This window comes from Tamandua tetradactyla, chromosome 16 (genome assembly GCF_023851605.1).
Source record: "Tamandua tetradactyla isolate mTamTet1 chromosome 16, mTamTet1.pri, whole genome shotgun sequence".
NCBI lineage: Eukaryota > Metazoa > Chordata > Mammalia > Pilosa > Myrmecophagidae > Tamandua > Tamandua tetradactyla.
The window spans coordinates 72,184,910-72,203,667 of record NC_135342.1 but is presented as its reverse complement, the minus strand read 5'-3'; the positions used below and the strand labels follow the sequence as shown (position 1 = coordinate 72,203,667).

The following is an 18,758-nucleotide window of genomic DNA, read 5'->3' as shown; positions in this document are numbered from 1 at the left end:
ATATTGAATGTGTTTTACAATCCTGTGGGATGCTGAAATCAAAGTGTGAGAAGCTATCAAAATGAAAAATGCTGTTCCATCCACAGAAAATAAAAGTCTAAAAAAGAAGGCACTTTCCCTTCTGGCCATTTAAAATTACTGCATGTGTCCTAAGTTCTCATTATAATGTAAAATTCAGCAGAAGGGTCTCTTTGCCAAAATGCACAAGGATGGCATTGTGAAACCATGCTCTTCTTTTTCTGGTGTTTCTATGTGTAGCATCAGATCCCTTCCAATAGCTTAACTAATTCCCATTTTCAACCACCTTTTATGTATTGATTCAGGTAACTGCCTTCAGAGTAGTTCACTTCCTCTCAATGTCTGATAAAAAGCAATTCAACAAACATTCATTTAATGCCAGACTCTGTGCAGGATATTGGAAATACACAGACTGTTAGGACATATGCCATGTCACCAAAACTTTATAGTCTCAGGTCTTTAAAAATGTAAAAAGCAAATTTGGGTCAGTAGAGCTCATTTTTTGTTGTTGCTGTTTTTTTTTTTTTTTCAGACATCATGTTTTAGGACAAGGCATAGATTGTTGGTGATATGAGTGGCTCTGTTACAGACTGTGTAACTTTGGACAAGTCACTTAAACTCTCTTTGTCCTAATTTCCTTATTTGGAAAATGATTTCCCCAGGCTGAGCTAATAATGTCTCTGCTACATGTTATAGCACTGTCCTGAAGAACTTTCATAGCACCTGAAAGCCTGTATCATAAGACTCCTGACTCATTCATCTTTGTATCCTCTACAGCTGACATAATGTTTAGACCATCATAGATGCTAGAACGTGTTCGTTGGATGAATGGCACTCAATGATGAAATTCACTCATTCTTTTTTAAAGTGGAGATGATAAATAAGACTGATGTAATGAAAGCTTCTCTGACCAAGGTCAGGAGCAAAGGGCCAAGAGGCTGGCCTTGTCTCCCCTTTCATCCTTTCTGTCCCAAACCACAGCCAGAATCTGAAGTCCTCTGAAGAACCCTGGACTTCTGCAGCACACATGCTATAAACCACTGGATTCAGTCATTGCTTAGAAATGGTCTTAGAACTGTAAAATTAAGCATGGAGGCTAGCATGTAGGGTATTGAAATTTGATCTCCAAAATTGCTTGTTAGGAATCAATCTGCTTCCTAAAATGCTTGCCTTTCCCGAAGTGAGTAATTTACACATTGGAAGTTACTGACCAGTTAAGTTAGTTCACAGTAGAGTTCACTCAATCTGGGAGAGAAGCAAATTGCTCTCATAGGGTGGTGGGTTTACCAGATATTTCCATTGTTTCTGGGTGTTTTTTAGCATGAGGCAAGGCAATGCAATCTTGGGACTATTTGATTGCTGTCAGTTAACCCCAAGAAATAAGTGCATAGCCTGACACCAAATAAAAATGTCTTCTGCTTCTGGTTATTTTTATATGTCAAAACTTTATAGAATGTCTTCATAGGGAAGCTCAAAGTTTAAACTAAATGGAAAACAGACCTTCACTTTTATCACTGAGTCACGTGCCAGTCCAATTTTAAAATGCAGTTTCTGTTACATATGTTCATTCTCCTTGGAGCCCTGGCTCAAGATGGTTTCAACATTTGCAGCAGGTGGATGTCAAATTAAACAATGCTGGTCTCCATTGATTTCCTCAGTGGCCGAGGGAAAATCCTGAGGGTAATCAAGGATTTATATGATTGTTTTAGGTCTTAAATTTTTTAGGTATTATTTAAGCCCATCAACCAAGTTTTTATTTTGAAATATATGCATACATATACATGCTAATTACTTGAGAGAAAAGCACCGAATTTTCATGACACTGTATCATGTTTCTGCATTCCCCAGGAAAAAAAAAATGCTGCTCACATGCGTGCATATCCCAGCGCAAAGAGAAATAAATATTGATTTGGCAGTCATGCTATCTGAGATCACTGCAGATACTATTATAAAACTAGATAATTTCCACACGTTTATTTTGTTCAACTTATTCCCCACAATCCAGGGCTGGCATGAAGTCGAAGGACTGTCTCTCTGACTTGGTGCACTTTTGGTAGACCGAAAGCTGCTGATGAGTTGAAAGGCAGACTTGTGTTTCAGTGGTCTTTAGGAAATTATATATAGGCCTCTGCATTAGGCAAGATTTTCGTTTTATTGGGTTTGGAAACACAAAGACAAACTAAAGTCTATGTTAATCCTATACCCCCAAACAGCTCTATTTAGAGTTTGTATGTGTTAGGGAATTGCATTTTGAAATGCTCAAAGTGTGAAAACTGAGGCTCATGGTTGAATTTTACAGATGACTTTGAGGAAAAACAGTCATTTCATGCTGAGCTTCTTGAATATATTTGAAACTTAATGTTTTTCCATTTTGAGATTTAGATGTAGGTTATTTAAGGTCACTGACTTTTTTATTTAAGCACTGTGAAAGAGACCTGTTGAATATACAATTTGAAGAAGCTTTGGCAATAAGGTTTAAAGACACAAAAGTTATCTTTTTTTTCACAGTTAGCTCAAGTGTCCACTTAGAAATGATACATTCCTTATAAGTGATAGAAGATGAGCTCCCCCTCCTACACACACACACACACACACACACACACACACACCAATACCAATAAATGAGTCATATTCTCCATCAAACTGTCATGCTGTTGGCGTGGAGGTGAGAGCATTCTTCACGAGTGTTTCTTTATAAAGTAACTTCATCCCTGTCTGTTACACAGAGTGATTCAGGATGACATGATAACACAGGTTGCTATTTATTACTGAAATGCAATCACCTGTGTTTTTATGGCATTTGTCTTTTTTAAAACTCTTAAATATAAAAAGTTCTCCTTTAGGTTCAAGTTCTTTATCCCCCATACATTGAGTTGCAAAAGGTGGTGTTTAACCCTTCGTATTTAAATGGGTGTTTAATTCCCGTTTAACAGTGCACCCAGGGAGACCCCTGAAGCCGAAAAATACAGCGGCATTTATCATGACAGTAAGTGAGAATTTGCTTAACCACAGGCCAGATTCAAGACAGGAAACAACATCTAAAGACAATTACTATAATGAACAGCTTCCTCCGCTCTTTGGCAAAAGGAGATGATGGGGTGGCGGGGGACCAGGTGGCCGGCACATTGATCAACGAGATGACAGTGTGTGAGTTCCGCTGACAAAGTATTACCTTCTCGTCTCGCTCCTTCCCTGTGACCCGGCTGGCTGACTGGTCCTCGGGGGGAAGGGGGCCGAAATGAGTAAAGACGTGCCTTGGGCTAAAATCAGCGTCAGGGAGAGGAGATTAGCCAAGGTGCATGGACTGAGTGAAGATGCAAAACATGAAAGAACCAAAGAGGTAATGGAGAATTAACTCCAAACAGATGACATAAAAAATCAGCCTCAGACTTTTGAGGACTCCTGCAATGGCACGTCATTTGTCTAGAGATGACCGTGTGCTATTTGAAGTGCGAGCATCCGGTGAATTCACCCAATATTTTTGTGATGGGTGGGAGCATGCTCTTTAATTCTCTCCACTGAACTCGGAGGAATGTGGGCGAGTGGAGTTAGAACCGTGGTCGAGGCCCAGTAGCTCAGCCGCACCTTTGAAGCTGCCTTGCTGATGCATTTCCAAGGCCCCGGCAGGCTCTCTGTGTTGCTGTCTCTTCCAGTTTTGAAACAAACAAGGAAAAAAGGCCCAGAAAGCTGACTGAATCTCTCTTTTTTTTTTTTTTTTTGAGTTTTTAAAATTAATTTTTATTCATTTAAATTCCAAATTCAGAGCTTGGGATTTGGGGTTTGGGAACACAAAGACAAACTAAAGTTTATGTTAATCCTATACCCCCAAACAGCTCTATTTAGGTTTGACAAATAGTTTTGTCATTTTACTTAATGAATGTAGCAAATTTTGGCATTCAGTTTTAAAGGACTTTTGGTTAATTTTGGCGCTGTCTTCAAACTGAATTAAATTCCCTCAAATATTCTACATTTTATTCATAATTTCTTTTTAATATTTTATTGTACACAACAAACATACAAACATTCTCGACATACAAACATTCTACACATGGTGTATAATCAGTGGCTCACAATATCATCACATAGTTGTGCATTCATCACCGCGATCAGTTTTTTGAACATTTGCATCTCTCCAGCAAAAGAAAGAAAAAGGGAAAAACTCATACATAACATACCCCTTACTCCTCCCTCTCATCTACCACTAGTATTTCAATCTACTCAATTTATCTTAACCTTTGTTCCCCCTATTGTTTGTTTATTTTTTATCCATATTTTTCACTCATCTGTCCATACCATAGATAAAAGGAGCATCAGACACAAGGTTTTCACAATCACACAGTCACATTGCAAAAACTATATCTTTATACAATCATCTTCAAGAGATAAGGCTACTGGAACATAGCTCCACAGTTTCAGATACTTCCCTCTAGAAACTCTAATACACCATAAACTAAAAAGGGATATCTATAAGAATAACCTCCAGGATAATCTCTTGACTCTGAAATCTCTCAGCCACTGACACTTTATTTAGTCGTATTTCTCTCTTCCTCCTTTTGGTCAAGAAGGCTTTCTCAGTCCCTTGATGCTGAGTCAAGCTGGTTGATTTTTAACATCATAAGGGCTCCCCAAAATATGGTAATCTGTACTACAAAATTATCCCCTCCGTGAGCTTTAGTCAGTATCTAATGGATCATGCAATTCACAATTCACTGGGAAGGACCAATCTATAGAATGTGTTGTGCTTCAGTTTTTAAAACAACGATTAAATAAAACATTTAAACAAACACAAAGGGAAAATGGATGGAGGTAACTAAAAAATCATACATCCTTGAATCAGAGATCAGCATGTTCACGAAATAAAATGTTCACATTCAAACCTGGTAAGCACAAAGTAAACATGACCACATGCTGTTGAGTCCTAGTGATAGAATTTTTTCAAAAGTTAATACAATTTTAGGAACTTCAAATTAAAGCCCTGGACTTTGTGTTTCAAGGCTTAAAAGGCAGTGTTACAGGAGGCAAGGAACTCAAGTTTTGGAGTCAGACAATACCAGAAACTTGAGTCCCCGCTCTGCCACTTCCTAGCTATGAAACCTTATATAATTCTTTATTCATTTGCATATTGGAATAGTAATAGCACAGTGCCTTCCTCTTAATGATCATTCCCAATTTAAAATGAGATAATGCATGTGAAATGCTTTGCCTTCCCCATAGCACACATGCAGTAAGTATTACTATTATTCATTTTAAAGTAATCTAATCTGTTCTTGAGGACAAGAAACCTATTTCCTAGCATGCATTAAATAAAAAGCCAGGCTTTAAAACCTATTCATGGGAAAATTAGGACACTATCTTAAAAAAAAAAAAGTCTTAAGTAATGAAACAAGTACAAAACTGGTTGAAACAATTTATAGTTTTAATGTTATAGATGAAAAGAGGAACAAAACAAGGTTATTTACCCCAGATTATCCAGTTTGTCCTGTGTTTTGACTTGGTGAACCCTAAGCAGAAAGTGCACCCCCCCTCGTTCAGAGGCAGTTGGTAGATTCCAGCCTCCGCTGTGGTTTTCAGACTTAAGAAGCTGTAAATTTTATAACTCTGTACCCTGCGGTCAGAGCTGCTGAGTGTTGTGTCTGAAGTCAGGTGGTTAGTGTGTTAAAGGTAGACATTAAACAGTTCTACTGAGGACCTGGAAACATTTAAGGAGGTTGCTTGCCAGCTGTAAATTAGAGACCAAATGCCAGTTGGCTGGAAAAGTCTCTGGACCAAGTCCAGATAAGTAGACTGAATCACTGGCGGTCTTTCCAAATTTGTGCATTTAACAACTCAGCTATGCAGTCTGACATGCAGCAGGGGTGGCTCAGGAGCAGCCTTATTGTGATGTTCTGTAATTTGGGGAGGGAGCTTCGCCTTCCCATCGTGTGTCATTCCTGTGATCGGGAGGGCATTTGTGTTCTTCTCTAGTGCTGAAATAAGCAATTGACTGCTCTTGACAAGGTCACTGAAAGTCTTTAAAAGTAGACATGAGTGGGGCGGGCCGCGGTGGCTCAGCGGGCAAAGTGCTTGCCTGCTATGCCGGAGGACCTCGGTTCGATTCCCGGCCCCAGCCCATGTAACGAAAACGGAGAAACAAAATACAATAAAACAAGAAAATGTTTAAAAGATGTTTCCCTCTCTTCCTTCCTTCTATCCTTCCTTCCTTCTATCCTTCCTTCCTTCTCTCTGTCTTTCCTTTAAAAAAAAAAAAAAAAAGTAGACATGAGTGATGGGAATTATCATTTTCAAATTACGTATCGTCCTAGATGTCTGCCCAGCTTCCATAGGGCAGTTAGAGTCTTAGCTGTGCGGTTATACACACATCTCCCCAAAGTTCTCCTGCTTCCAGCTTCTTATGGGTGAGATATCGGTGACGGTTGCACTGAGGTGTCCAGGTATAAGCCAAGCCACCAGGTAGGGCAGCTATCATCTCCATCAAGGAAGACAGGGAGAAGTCATCAGTACACCACCGTGTCACTACGGATTAAAAATGTTTTAATAGTGTTTTAAGATCAATCAGATGAGAAAATCTGGACTTTAAGGTTGAGCAGGCCTGGAGACTGCAAAGTCTAAAGAAAGAGCCTCATGATCAGAGAGGCCCTATGTTGGATTGAATGCTCTGCTGTTGCTGCCTTGAAAGTTCATGATTTTTTAGTGAGGATTTGTCTTTTCATTTCACACTGGGCCTCACAATTACATAGCCATTCTTGAGGGTGGGACTGATTTCTTTAGCACAGTTTTGTCTCTTAATTTAAGAGTAGGGCTGAAGCAGAAATGCGCAGAGATTTTCTTAGCCAGGCAGATAGTCCGTTTCCAAAGAATTGACCTCACACAGGTATCAGGCAGTAGGAGAGGAGGGCGCCGCTGTGTCCCCTCTTCTTGTCCACGTGTCTCCCTATTACAGGAAGAAGAACAGTGTAGAGATACTTTAACACTGAGAAGAAAATATTGTGATTAGATTATGCTCACCTTGTATATGTTTAGTCTTGATGCCTGTTTGTTTAGATATGATCTTGAGAGGGAATTAATGAACTGATATTTAAAAAGTTTAAAGTTACCTTCCTATGGTCTGTGCCTAAATTGTTTTTCAGCCTATGTGATTACCTGGGCAGCTCTCCTTGTGAACTTGTAGCTTCACAGGCATTTTATTTTTAGGTTGAGAGGCTTATGAATTCATTTACACATTTGTTGACTCCATTAATATGCTCAACAAATAAAATATAAATAATATTTCCTATTATCCATTGGCTATAAAACTAATAGCATCACAAAAAATAACCAGCTACTATAGATTTTATGAGTTTTAGTAATTAAAGGGTGTCTTCCAGTGAACATTTATAGTAAATTGTGTTCTTTTCTTGTTTTTGCTGGGATACATAAATTTCTTATTCTGATAATATGAAATGGATTAGTCCCTTTATTGATATAAAATATTCTGTTCAGTGCTTTTTTATTTTTAGCTGAATAATGTTGCTTTTCGGAGGGTCTTTACACATTTTCAATTAAATTATGGGAGAAGAGGAGGTGGGAAACTCAGTATTACAGTTTGACCCTTTTGGGGGAATAGAAATCTTCAAAGAGGACTTAAGTTCTCTTTTGCTGTCTTGTGTCTTCTCCTCCAAAATACTTCATTAATTAAATGATAGCTACAAAGCTTCTTTGGGTAAGTTCGTGACTTGTTTTCCAGTTTCACAATAGCATTTGATTTCCCTTTGCAGATGCTAGAGGACTTTGCCTTTAACCTCTGAAGTAGCTTTCACTGTACTATTTTTATGTGTGGACCTGTCTCATCTCCACTGGAAAATATGATTTCTCCTCCTTAGAGCATCTTTTTCAGAGCCTTGACCATGAAAATCAGAAAAGAGATCATGGTGGCTTGTATCAGGGTTACAGCGTGAGCAGTAGAGATGGTGAAAAGTGGCCAGATTTGAAATATATTGAAAGTAAAGATAATGCCATTTTCTGATCGATTTGATGTGAAGTATGAGAAAAAGAGAAGAGATCAGGGTGGTCCAACTTTTTGTTTTGATCTGGACCATTAGACAAATGGGTTACCATTTTATGAGACAGGAAAGATTTGGGAAATTTTCAGGGTATAGGGAGGAAAATCACAAAATCGGTGTTGGGTGTTGATAAGCCGTTTAAAAATTCAAGTGGAGATGCTGAGTAAGCAGTTGAATATCAGACTTTTGAGGTCAAAGGATGGGTTTCATGTCCAACTGTGCTGCCCAGTTGGTAGCCCCTAGCCATGCAAGGTTATTTAATTTTAAATTTTAATTAAGCTAAAGTAAATTAAAGATTAAGTTCCTCAATCACCTTGGTACTCGATAGCAACATGTGGCTTACGGCTACCATACGGAATAACATAGACTTATAGTACATTATGATCACTGTAGAAAATTCTTTTGGAAGGCACTGATGTCCAGTTATACATTTGGGAGTGGTCAACATGTAAATTGTACTTAAACTCGTAGGACTAGAGGAGACAACCTGGGCGGGGTTGGGGTGGGGTAGGGAGAAGGTGCTAAATAAGAGAAAAGGTTAGAGGGCTGAGTTTAGGTTATTTTGGCATTGAATAGTTAGGAGATAAGGAGGATTTAGCAAAAGAGACTAGGAATGAAGATCAGTGAGATAGAAAAAGAACCAAAAAAATTAGTTTAGGTGGCCAGGAAAAGAGGAAGTGATTAACTATAAGTGAGAACTCCCAACTATTGGGATATCATAATGTCCTCTTGGCAGAGAGTAAGAGAGTTGCCTCACTCTCTAAAAAGTTGCAACTCTTTAGAGGATTTCTTTACTATAAAGAGAAACAGACACATGGGATATTAGCTGGAGGGATGTGTGGAGTTAAGATAATTTTTTTCCTTAAGATGGGAGATGTAATGACCTCTTTGGACATTGATGGAGCTGGTCCAAATGACAGGAATTCCCATAAAGCTCAAGGAGAGGGAACGGCTAAGTAGTGCTATCCTCGCGTGCTGGTGGGGGCAGCTGGAGTCCAGAGCACGGGTGGAGGACCAGGACTTAGGCAGGAGCCAGCGCCTCCTGAGTAACTAAAATGGAAGAGGAATGTATGGGTACAACTGCGGGTACAGCTCTGGACATTTGCGTAAGTTCTCTTCTTGTTGGTAACATTGATCATTTTTTATGGCTGGCACTAGTGGAGGAATGGGGAAGCGTGACACCTCAGTTGTTTTTGTCTAATAGTTATGATACTTAAGTCTTTGCAATCTAATTTTCTTTCTTTAAAACTGTACCCTGCTGTGCAGAGAACATTTTTAAAGGTAGTACAGTAGAAACACATGCCACAGGTTCTGGAAGCTTTGTAAAAGGGCAAAGTAGAATATATTTTAAATGACCAATAGAAATTTCTTCAACTACCCTTAAATCACATAAGTCCTTGAAGCTCAGAAGGTAAGAGCTGACTCTCCTGCTGATGTGCTTTATATTTCCTTTGATGGTCACTTTCCTCTGGGGCAGCAGAAGCCAGGATCCAGCTTGAATGAGGGAATGGAGTCATGTTAGGAAGTAAAGATGAGTAAAGTGCATTTCCTTCTCTGCAGCACTTATGCTTGAATTTGCCTCCCTTAAAAACCTGTGATGCAACCCCACTGCATAGTGATGTCAGCCTGCCTCGGGGTCTTAACTCACTATCACACGTATGCATTTCACTCATATTTTACTGCCAGACATGTAAATACAGTGTACTGCTGTATTTTCTACCCTACAAGATCCCTACATTCCTGTTCCACAAAGAAAATAGCAACTGAAAACGTTACATTTGAAATGCTTCTTTAATTGAAGGAAAAAATGAGCTGAAATATCAGTGAACATCAAGCCTGTCTTCTCTCAAAATTCTGATTTGATGAGAAGTACAACTCTAAAGTTTTGTTGTTTACTTAATGTCACATAAAGCCATTAAGAGAAACACCATGGAAATCCCAAATAAGGAAACCATAGTATTTATTCAAAATATAGAAAATGTCGTTTTAAATTTAACATGGGTCTGAGAACAGCTGTATGACTTAGCTGCAAAAATAGGAGAAGTAAAGATTAGAAAGATCCTCAAAACTGAAAGAGTCATAGGATCTTGACTTTGAGATTTTCATTGGTGACTAATGAGAATTTGGTATTTGTACATTTTAATGGTGCTACCAATTTAGTTTTAGAGGGAGTGGGGAAACACAGACCCATCTGTTAACATTTTGGTCATTTCTGGATGATACCAGGATTTGTCTTGTACCCCAAAAAAAAGTGGAGTCCACAAAGTAAACCATAGTGTTCCTGGACACAGTTAAGCTAAAAGCAAAGTGGAAACCATTTTGCAATATCTTCAGGAGTGGTCTAGTATAATGGAAGTCCTTGGACAGCTGCCACCCACCCAACTCTAATTGAGGGGCAATCCCATCAGATGGAGATAGAGCCAAGCATTCCTCTGGTGAACTGGATATTTGCTTGCCTCTTGGACATGGATGCCCAATTTTGGTGGTGAAGAATTTTCCATATGACTCATGAGGAGAGAACCAACTGTTTAAAAACATGCTTTGAGCTTGGCAAAGCGAAGAGGGTAGGTAAGGGCAAAACAAAGAGGGTGGGTAAGAAAAGAGGAGAACAGGAAGGGAGGCAAATAATATGGGTTTGCCCACACCGACAACAAGATGATATACTGCAAAGTTGAGGCATGTTCTGGTCTAAACTCATTCCCTGAGCAGCTGTGTAACTTTGTACAAGTTAACTTTTTTCAGTTTTCTCATTGAAAAAAACAAACTAACAAACAGGCAACTACCTTATGGAATTGTTAGAGGAATGTTTTGAGATAATGTTTTGAGATGCAGAGTCTGGCATCTGTGAAGAGCCTGGTCAATGTTTGCTCTTCTTTTAGAAGCCAGACTTGAAAGGCCCAGACTTGTCCTGATCCCTGCAGTCTTTTGAGGTGAAATCCCTTCCAGTATATATCATATTGACCTCCCTTCTTCTGACCATATTTCTTTTTTTTTCTTGTTTGCTCATCCTTGGACACAGTTAACAAATTCTCTTCGGAAACCCTATTAGAAATCCTTTTGGATTCTGAAGTTCATGGTAAATGAGGGTATTTTATGGATTTTGGAGTGCTTCCCTGCACCTAGCTTCTACTGGCTCCCAGGGGAGGGACTGTAAGTTGTGACCCAGAGTATATCCTAAAAATGTAGGAATTTACTTAAATTCAGATTCGTGGCTTTCTAATTTAATAAAATACAGATTTATATTTTACTTTAAAATTTTTCAATTCTTATTGTTGATTCCCAACATATAATCTTCTTTCCTTCAATATAATGTAATGTTTTTTGCTTTGTTAACGTGTGTACCTACAGTTGAGGGTTGTGGGTTTATGGCAAGTGTCACGTTCCGCTTCCCAGTTTAGCATCTATTAACATCTCCATTTTGATGATATGAAGGCATCATGTGGAAGTGCCATGGGAAAGTTTTACATTAACATAAAACATACATGAGAACAATGAAATGAAGTGAACCCACTTTAAGGTCAAAATGTCATACAAATAACTTCTAAATGTTCAGTGAGATTTCTGGAATTCCACAGTCTGACCTGTGTCTTGATCTCTGATTTTTATCTTACACTGTCCAGATTCTGATGCAAGGCAAAAATCCTGGGATAGCTTGGAAGTATGCACTTCCCAAGGCCATGAATGGAACTCAGACAACCACGAAAAGACACATCTATGCCTGGAACACAGTACAGTCAGATTGCTCAGTCTCCTGCGGTGGAGGTAGTTGACTTTCCTAATTCCATCTTCCAAGTCTGTCTCTTCTTAAAACATATTCTTTCATTCCAGGCCCCTTTAACATTATGAGATTTAAATAAGCAACAAAAGAGCAGTCTTTTATGGGAACCATTACTGTAGAGAATAAATATTATTGTACTATTGGAGGATTTTCTTATGTACAAAGGAACCAATTCTCAAAACACAAATCATCCACAAGCTGAGCTCAAAAGCTACGTGCCCGAAGCTTATATAGGAAAAAATATATTTTATATATATATTTTACATGTATTTTTATTTGTGTATGTATATAGATTTATGAATACAGATTTACATTTTACTTTAAAATTTGCAGTTTACAGGTCCCTGGTCCCCCCAGTCATGACTCTTCTGTTATTATAAATCTCCTGCTGGGACTTACAGAAGGTAGGGTCCAGACAAGTGGGAATCCAGGGAAGGCAGACTGAAGAGGGCTGTCTGAAGCATGGATATGTGTCATTCCAGCCCCTCATGGGTGAGGTCAGCAAAGTCTCAGTAGAGAAGTGGAATAGTTCTTACAAAGAACCCTCACAAGGAAGGAAAAACCACCACCACCTACCCAGCACATAGAAGGAAAGCATCTTATCTAGATGTCAGAAATGTCATTTATCTGTGGGAAAATCAATCTTTTGTCACACTTGCCCTCTTGGGTGGAGAAACAAAAGCCTAGAAATGGGTCCACAAAACCAAAGCATGAAGGACTGACATTCATTTTTTCATGTTCCAAGCATTGGCAGCAGTGGGTCTCCCCACAGGCTCCTCCCCACTGAGCCAAATGGGGAACCTGGGAGCCGAGGACAGAGCAGATAGGCAGAAAATGAAGGCTTCTGATGGCTGCTCAGACCTATTCTTCATGTGACTATTCTAATTAACAAAGTATGAGAAAATATTTCTTTTTAAAAAAAATATTTTAAGTATTATAGAGTTAATGCATTCATATTAATAAATATTTTAAAGGAAATAATGCTGTAAAGAAGAAAAATAATTTCCTGTAATTCATTATCAGCAATAGCCAATGCTAATACTTTGGTCCACATCATTCTATTCTTTTTCCTACACACGCATGAACACACGTGTGTGTTTGACATATTCAGACATATACCACAAATATCATTTTGTATTTTTTTTTACAGAACAGAAATTATACTATAGATGTATTTTTACAGAGAATATTAGATTGTGAGCAGTTTTTCATATATCAAATGTTCTTTAAGAACATTTCCAGGTTTGATTCCCATTGCCTGCCCACGTAAAAAAAAAAACAAACAAACATTTCCAATAACTTCCTGGTATTCCAGGAAGAGTACTTGGAGCCAGAAACATAGTTCATTGGGAAGGAGAGAGATCGAGTTCCTTTTCCATTTACAGAGAATAAATTCAACCAAGGAGAGGATGCTGGAGAAAGGCCTTATGGGATTCCCCCCTTGCCAATATTTAGCAATCCTTTCAGCTAACTTATGCAGTAGTATGTCCTGGATTTTATGAGAAGTGTCCGAATGAGTAAGGTCTCCAGAACTTAATTATTTACCTTGGGGAATCCTAGTATGGTTTTGGTAAGTGCCTCCTGAAAATTAATCTAGCCTCCAAAGTGAGGAGCTGAGTTATTACTAATTCTTTACAGCAGAAATGACTTTTCATTGTTCCTCAGATTCCATAAAGGTAAAGTATCCTGTAAATAAAAGCAAGCAGAATTCAAAAAGAAGGTTGCATTTCTATTGGGGAGTTTTAAATACAATTATTCACAGAAAGTTTATTTTTCTGATAAGTCCTGAATTGAAAACCAGACAGTAGATCACCACTAAAAAAAAAGAAAGAAAAGAAAAAGAAAACTCAGAAGTCCTAGCTGAGGGTGTAAATAGATGTTATTCAGTGAGTTCAACTTTTCGTTCACATTTGCATCGTATTATTATGGAAGTAGACGATACTTCATGAAAAAATAGAATTTTAGAGTTTGCACACATAATCCACCCATTCTTTTTCCCGTTGAAAGCAAGAGGTATTCCATTTGAAGAACGTTATGCATTAGAGATATGCGATTTGAGTTAAGGCTTGTTGGGAAGTTTCCCTTTATGACGTCTCTGTTTTCCAGAAATTGTATTTATCACTTTGTGGTTCTAGAACCCACATCAGTCTTGCAAACGAAGAAGCTGCATATTAAAATTACTAAAATATGAAAGCTGTTATCTCAGGGAAAACTAGTATTTAAATTAGTTGCAGATCTCACCAAAAGGAGGTGTTTTAAAAAAATATTTGAATTCTGTATCTCATAAAAAAATCAAAACCTTGGTAAATAGTAAGCTAACTTTAGATACCAAACTGAATTGGCTATCTGTAATTTTCAGTTTGTAACTTTTGATGTCTTATTAGGTTACATAAACATAAAGGCCATTTGTGTACGAGACCAAAATATTCAAGTCAATTCCTCATTCTGCAATGCAAGTACCAAGCCAGCAACTGAACCCAAAATCTGCAATGCTTTCTCCTGTCCTGCCTAGTAAGTCATCTGGAAACCGTCTTTCTGGTTGTATTTGTACTTGAGTGTCCTTATTGTTGATATGGGATAAGAACCCACTGCCAATTCTTCTATCAAGTGTCAAAAGTGATTGAAAGACATAACTTGAAAAACAATTCTGCTCTAGTCACTTCACTTTGGCTATGCAAACCCAACCTTGGGACATGAAAGGTGGCTCTTTTTATTTTTTTTTAACTTTTATATATAGAACCCTCTTCTCTGAACTGGATCAAACAGATATTTAAATAGCACAGGATCCTGTATTAGTTAAATTTACTTGTGGTTGTATGCTTAAGTTTTATATGTCATCCAAGAATTTTTAAATCATAATACTATACAGACCATGAAACCCAAAATGCAAATTACACAGTGGCAAGACACAAAATAAACAAATGAGGTAAAGGCCAAGTGGTGATTCCATTCCTGATGGTATTATGCCTTGGGAAGCTAAGTGGGTTTGTCTCTGGATTGATTTTAGCCACACCATAGTTGGGGCACTAATTTTAAGAAATCTTCCCAGCCAAATGGAGTCTCTTATTATGTGATTTATTTTCTACTGAATTCATTTATATAGAAATGACAGAGCTCTAAAGCAAATTTGTGTTCACCAACGTTGTTTCAGATCATCTTAATAAATAGTATTTGGTTTATGGTTATGCAATCATATCGCCCAAACTTTCTGTAGACATACATGTATTTTTTTCTTATAAGTAATGGTGTATTACTTACAAGTAACAGTGTATAGTTATCTTTGTTTGGAGTTTCAACTGTCCAGCAATTCCATATGCCTAATTGTCAATGTAGTTCTTTTCTTAAAGTCTAGAACTAGCTACATCCTGAACACAAAGAGGGAGGCTTCCATGGATTTTCCCATTTTGCTAAGCCATTATCTCTGTTGCTAAAAAGCAAACAGTGGCTCTAATACACAATTACCAGACTTCCAGACTAGTGTCGTTGACCCTGTGGGGGCACTCTCTCCTTTAGGTGCAATAAGTATGGGTGTACTTATGTAGATGTAGAGATAGTCAGTACATTTGAGTGGCAAAGCTGATGTTTTTGGATTTTGAGCCTCCTTCCCGCCATTGGTTATCTAGGCAACCAAAGAAAGAAAGGCCATCCATGTGTGTATCCATGGAAAGGGAGAAAGCCTAGGCCATGCCCAGCCCCTAATACACCTCAATAACTACACGTAGAAATGATATTCTATGCAGTAACAAATTGACTATTTAAAAGCAGAGCAATCCTTCACAGCAACTCTGCAGACCACTTTGCTGAAATTGGCAAGGGACTTATGCTCCCTTCCTGCTTCTCCACTCCATGATTTTTATCTCAGTGTTTTATGCTAGAAGGGGCATTTCAGGAATTATTCTTCCCCAGGAATATACTAAAAAGATGGGTCTAAGGCTGCTAGCACTAATAGGACAAAGGAATTTATCTGAGCAACCTGATTTTTTTTGTATAACAATTGTGTCACATGCCGTTGTGTGTGCCAGGCCTTGAGTGAAGAGGAAGATACAGAGATGACTGTCATGTAGTTTCTGTCATCAAACAACACACAGTCCAGTGGAAGAGATGAGTGTGTAAATAAATAATTGAGATGCAGTGCAATATGTGCTATACAGCGTAATGACCCAAAAGAAGGCAGTCATAGATACAAATTACGGAGTAATCAACTCTGGCAAGGAGAGTGTAGGAGTCTGGGCTTCAAGGTCAGGCTCGGTGAGTGGGGCAGGGGGGTTATCCTGGGCCCAAATGTGGGGGACCATGCATATCATGTGAAAATTCTGTTTATATATATGCTCTTTCTAATACTTTCACAACTCATCATATTTGTCACATAAAAGCAAGAAACTTGAGTATGGTAGACCAAAATGCTATTTTTATAGGCAAATGTTAAAACCAATAATTCTATAATGTAGGTATATATGTGTGTTTTCTTTTATATGTTATTATAAAATACAAATTGTACAAATATGAAGAATTTTTCTATTTGACATCATCTATCTTTAGCAGGATAATATGGATTATTCAATGCTTGAGAACACATATAATCCAAGAATTTACACACTTAAATCCTCCGGACATAAGACTTTAATTTATACATCTGGCTGCTGTGAGAAACCAGAGAAAAAAATTACAGGCACACTAGGAAAAATGACAGAAATGCAAAGATATAATAAAAATACATTTTGGCCATATTGATGTTTTATTTTCTAAGATGATACTCAGAATATTTATAAACTGAGAGCATTTTCAGATATTGTGGCTTTGACGTAATGTGTGACAATCATGGTAGTGCTTAAAATCATATAATTTCGATTAGTCAAAAATAGTTGTTGAAAAGGACTAATAGTTTTCTGTTGATTGCCATTCAAAAATATATTAATATATTCAATATATACTAGGTCTCTGATAGCTGTGGAAGGAAAAATCGATCTGACAATCTTTAAATAAATAACAGAAGGTCAGATTTCTAACCACCAATAAATTTTAAGACTAATCAGAAAAGTAGTTTGGGAAGGTGCTTCCTTAGAAATATCCTCTGATTGTGTCCCTCTCTCCTACACACACATTCTCTGTCTCTCTCTCTCTAGTTTATCACTCTTCTATTAGTCTCGTCACTGTGCTTTATATTAACTGGGATATTTATCAGAAAGTATTTTCTTTGTTTGTCCACATAACTGCCTCATCATTGTGCGGTTGGCTTCTTAAAAAAAATGGCCTCATTTTATTTTTCCATCCTGAATGCCTAGGGTTGGCCCTGCCGCGTAGTTAATATCCCAATAAAGTTGGCTGAATGGATGAATGAATGAGTGAATGAATGAGTGGCTCAAAAATTAAAATGGTGCCTATTTCATCTGAGGCAGAGAGTAGCCTTATCCTTCTCTAGAATTATATTCTCTATAATTCTCTATAACACATGGTTCTAGGTTTCAGACTAGTATGAATTGTTCTTATTGGTTCTAAAATTGATTAAGGCTCTTATCAGGTGGTTAATCTCTCAGAGTAAGTGCATTTGAAATGATGATCCAAAGCCCCAGTTTCCTTGGAAGTAATTTTTATTTCACGGACAGTTGGATGCCAGGTGAATGGAGCGCGTGCAGCAGATCTTGTGCGGGGGGCCAGCAGAGCCGGAAGATCCAGTGTGTCCAGAAAAAGCCCTTCCGGAAGGAGGAAGCTGTGCTGCATTCCCTCTGCCCAGTGAGCACACCCACTCAGGTTCAAGTCTGCAATGAGCACGCCTGTCCTCCAAAATGGAGCCCTGGCCCCTGGTCTCAGGTAACTTGGAAAAAGACTTGGAGTCATTGGCCTGTTTCCCCATGGAAGAAGAAGGTGGCAAAAATTTAGGGGGTGTCTTTGTTCCCTGTTCTAGTTTGCTAGCTGCTGGAATACAATATACCAGAAACGGAATGGCTTTTAAAAAGGGGAATTTAATGAGTTGCTAGTTTACAGTTCTGAGGCCGAGGAAATGTCCCAATTAAAACAAGTCTATAGGAATGTCCAATCAAAGGCATCAGGGAAAGGTACTTTGGTTCAAGAGGGCCGATGAAGTTCAGAGTTTCTCTCTCAAGTGAGAAGGCACGTGGCGAACACAGTCAGGGCTTCTCTCTCGGCTGGAAGGGCACATGGCAAATACAGCATCATCTGCTAGCTTTCTCTCCTGGCTTCCGGTTTCATGAAGCTCCCTGGGAGGCGTTTTCCCTCTTCACCTCCGAGGGTCGCTGGCTGGTGGACTCTCTGCTTCGTGGTGCTGCAGCATTCTTTGCTCTCTCTGAGTCTCTCATTCTCAAAAATATTTCCTCTTTTATAGGACTTCAGAAACTAATCAAGACCCACTCAAATGGGTGGAGACATGTCATCCCCTAATCCAGTTTAACAACCATTCTTGACTAAATCACATCATCCAGGGAGATGATCTCATTACAGTTTCAAATATACAGTATTGAATAAAGATTATTCTACCTTTATAAAATGGGATTTATATTAAAACATGGCTTTTCTTAGGGGGGCACACTTCCTTTCAAACCAGCACATTCCCCAAGAACCTCTTGGATCTTCACGCCCTCAGGGGAATAGCACTGAGCGAAGGTGATGGTGCCTGGGAATGTGCATTGAGCTATCTTTCTAGTGATTGGAGTTTGGTGGCTTCCTTGGCTAGACAAATGAGTACAGCTAGAAAGGATTGGAGTGTGGAAAGAACTGAAGATAGACCGGTGACTGAATTCTCCAAATCAAATAGAAAATAGAAATACAAAGAAGGAAGCACATCAAGGGTATTTAACTCTTGCTTAATGAAAGAGATAGGGTTATAAGAAAACAGAACTTGGTATAAAGTTTGATAGCGTCACAACCTCCCAAGCAAAAGGCATGAAGTTACAAAGTTGGGAGAGGTA

The 18,758-nt window shown here is 38.4% G+C and overlaps 1 protein-coding gene across 1 annotated transcript in view; it reads left to right on the top strand.

The window, feature by feature from the left end:
* Positions 1-18,758, top strand: part of ADAMTS18 (ADAM metallopeptidase with thrombospondin type 1 motif 18) — a 159,656-nt gene that overhangs the window by 127,367 nt on the left and 13,531 nt on the right. The window contains exons 15-17 of the mRNA XM_077133096.1: positions 11,678-11,819; positions 14,220-14,346; positions 17,439-17,643. Of these exons, the coding sequence (XP_076989211.1) occupies positions 11,678-11,819; positions 14,220-14,346; positions 17,439-17,643 (474 nt within the window). The remainder of the gene's footprint in view (positions 1-11,677; positions 11,820-14,219; positions 14,347-17,438; positions 17,644-18,758) is intronic.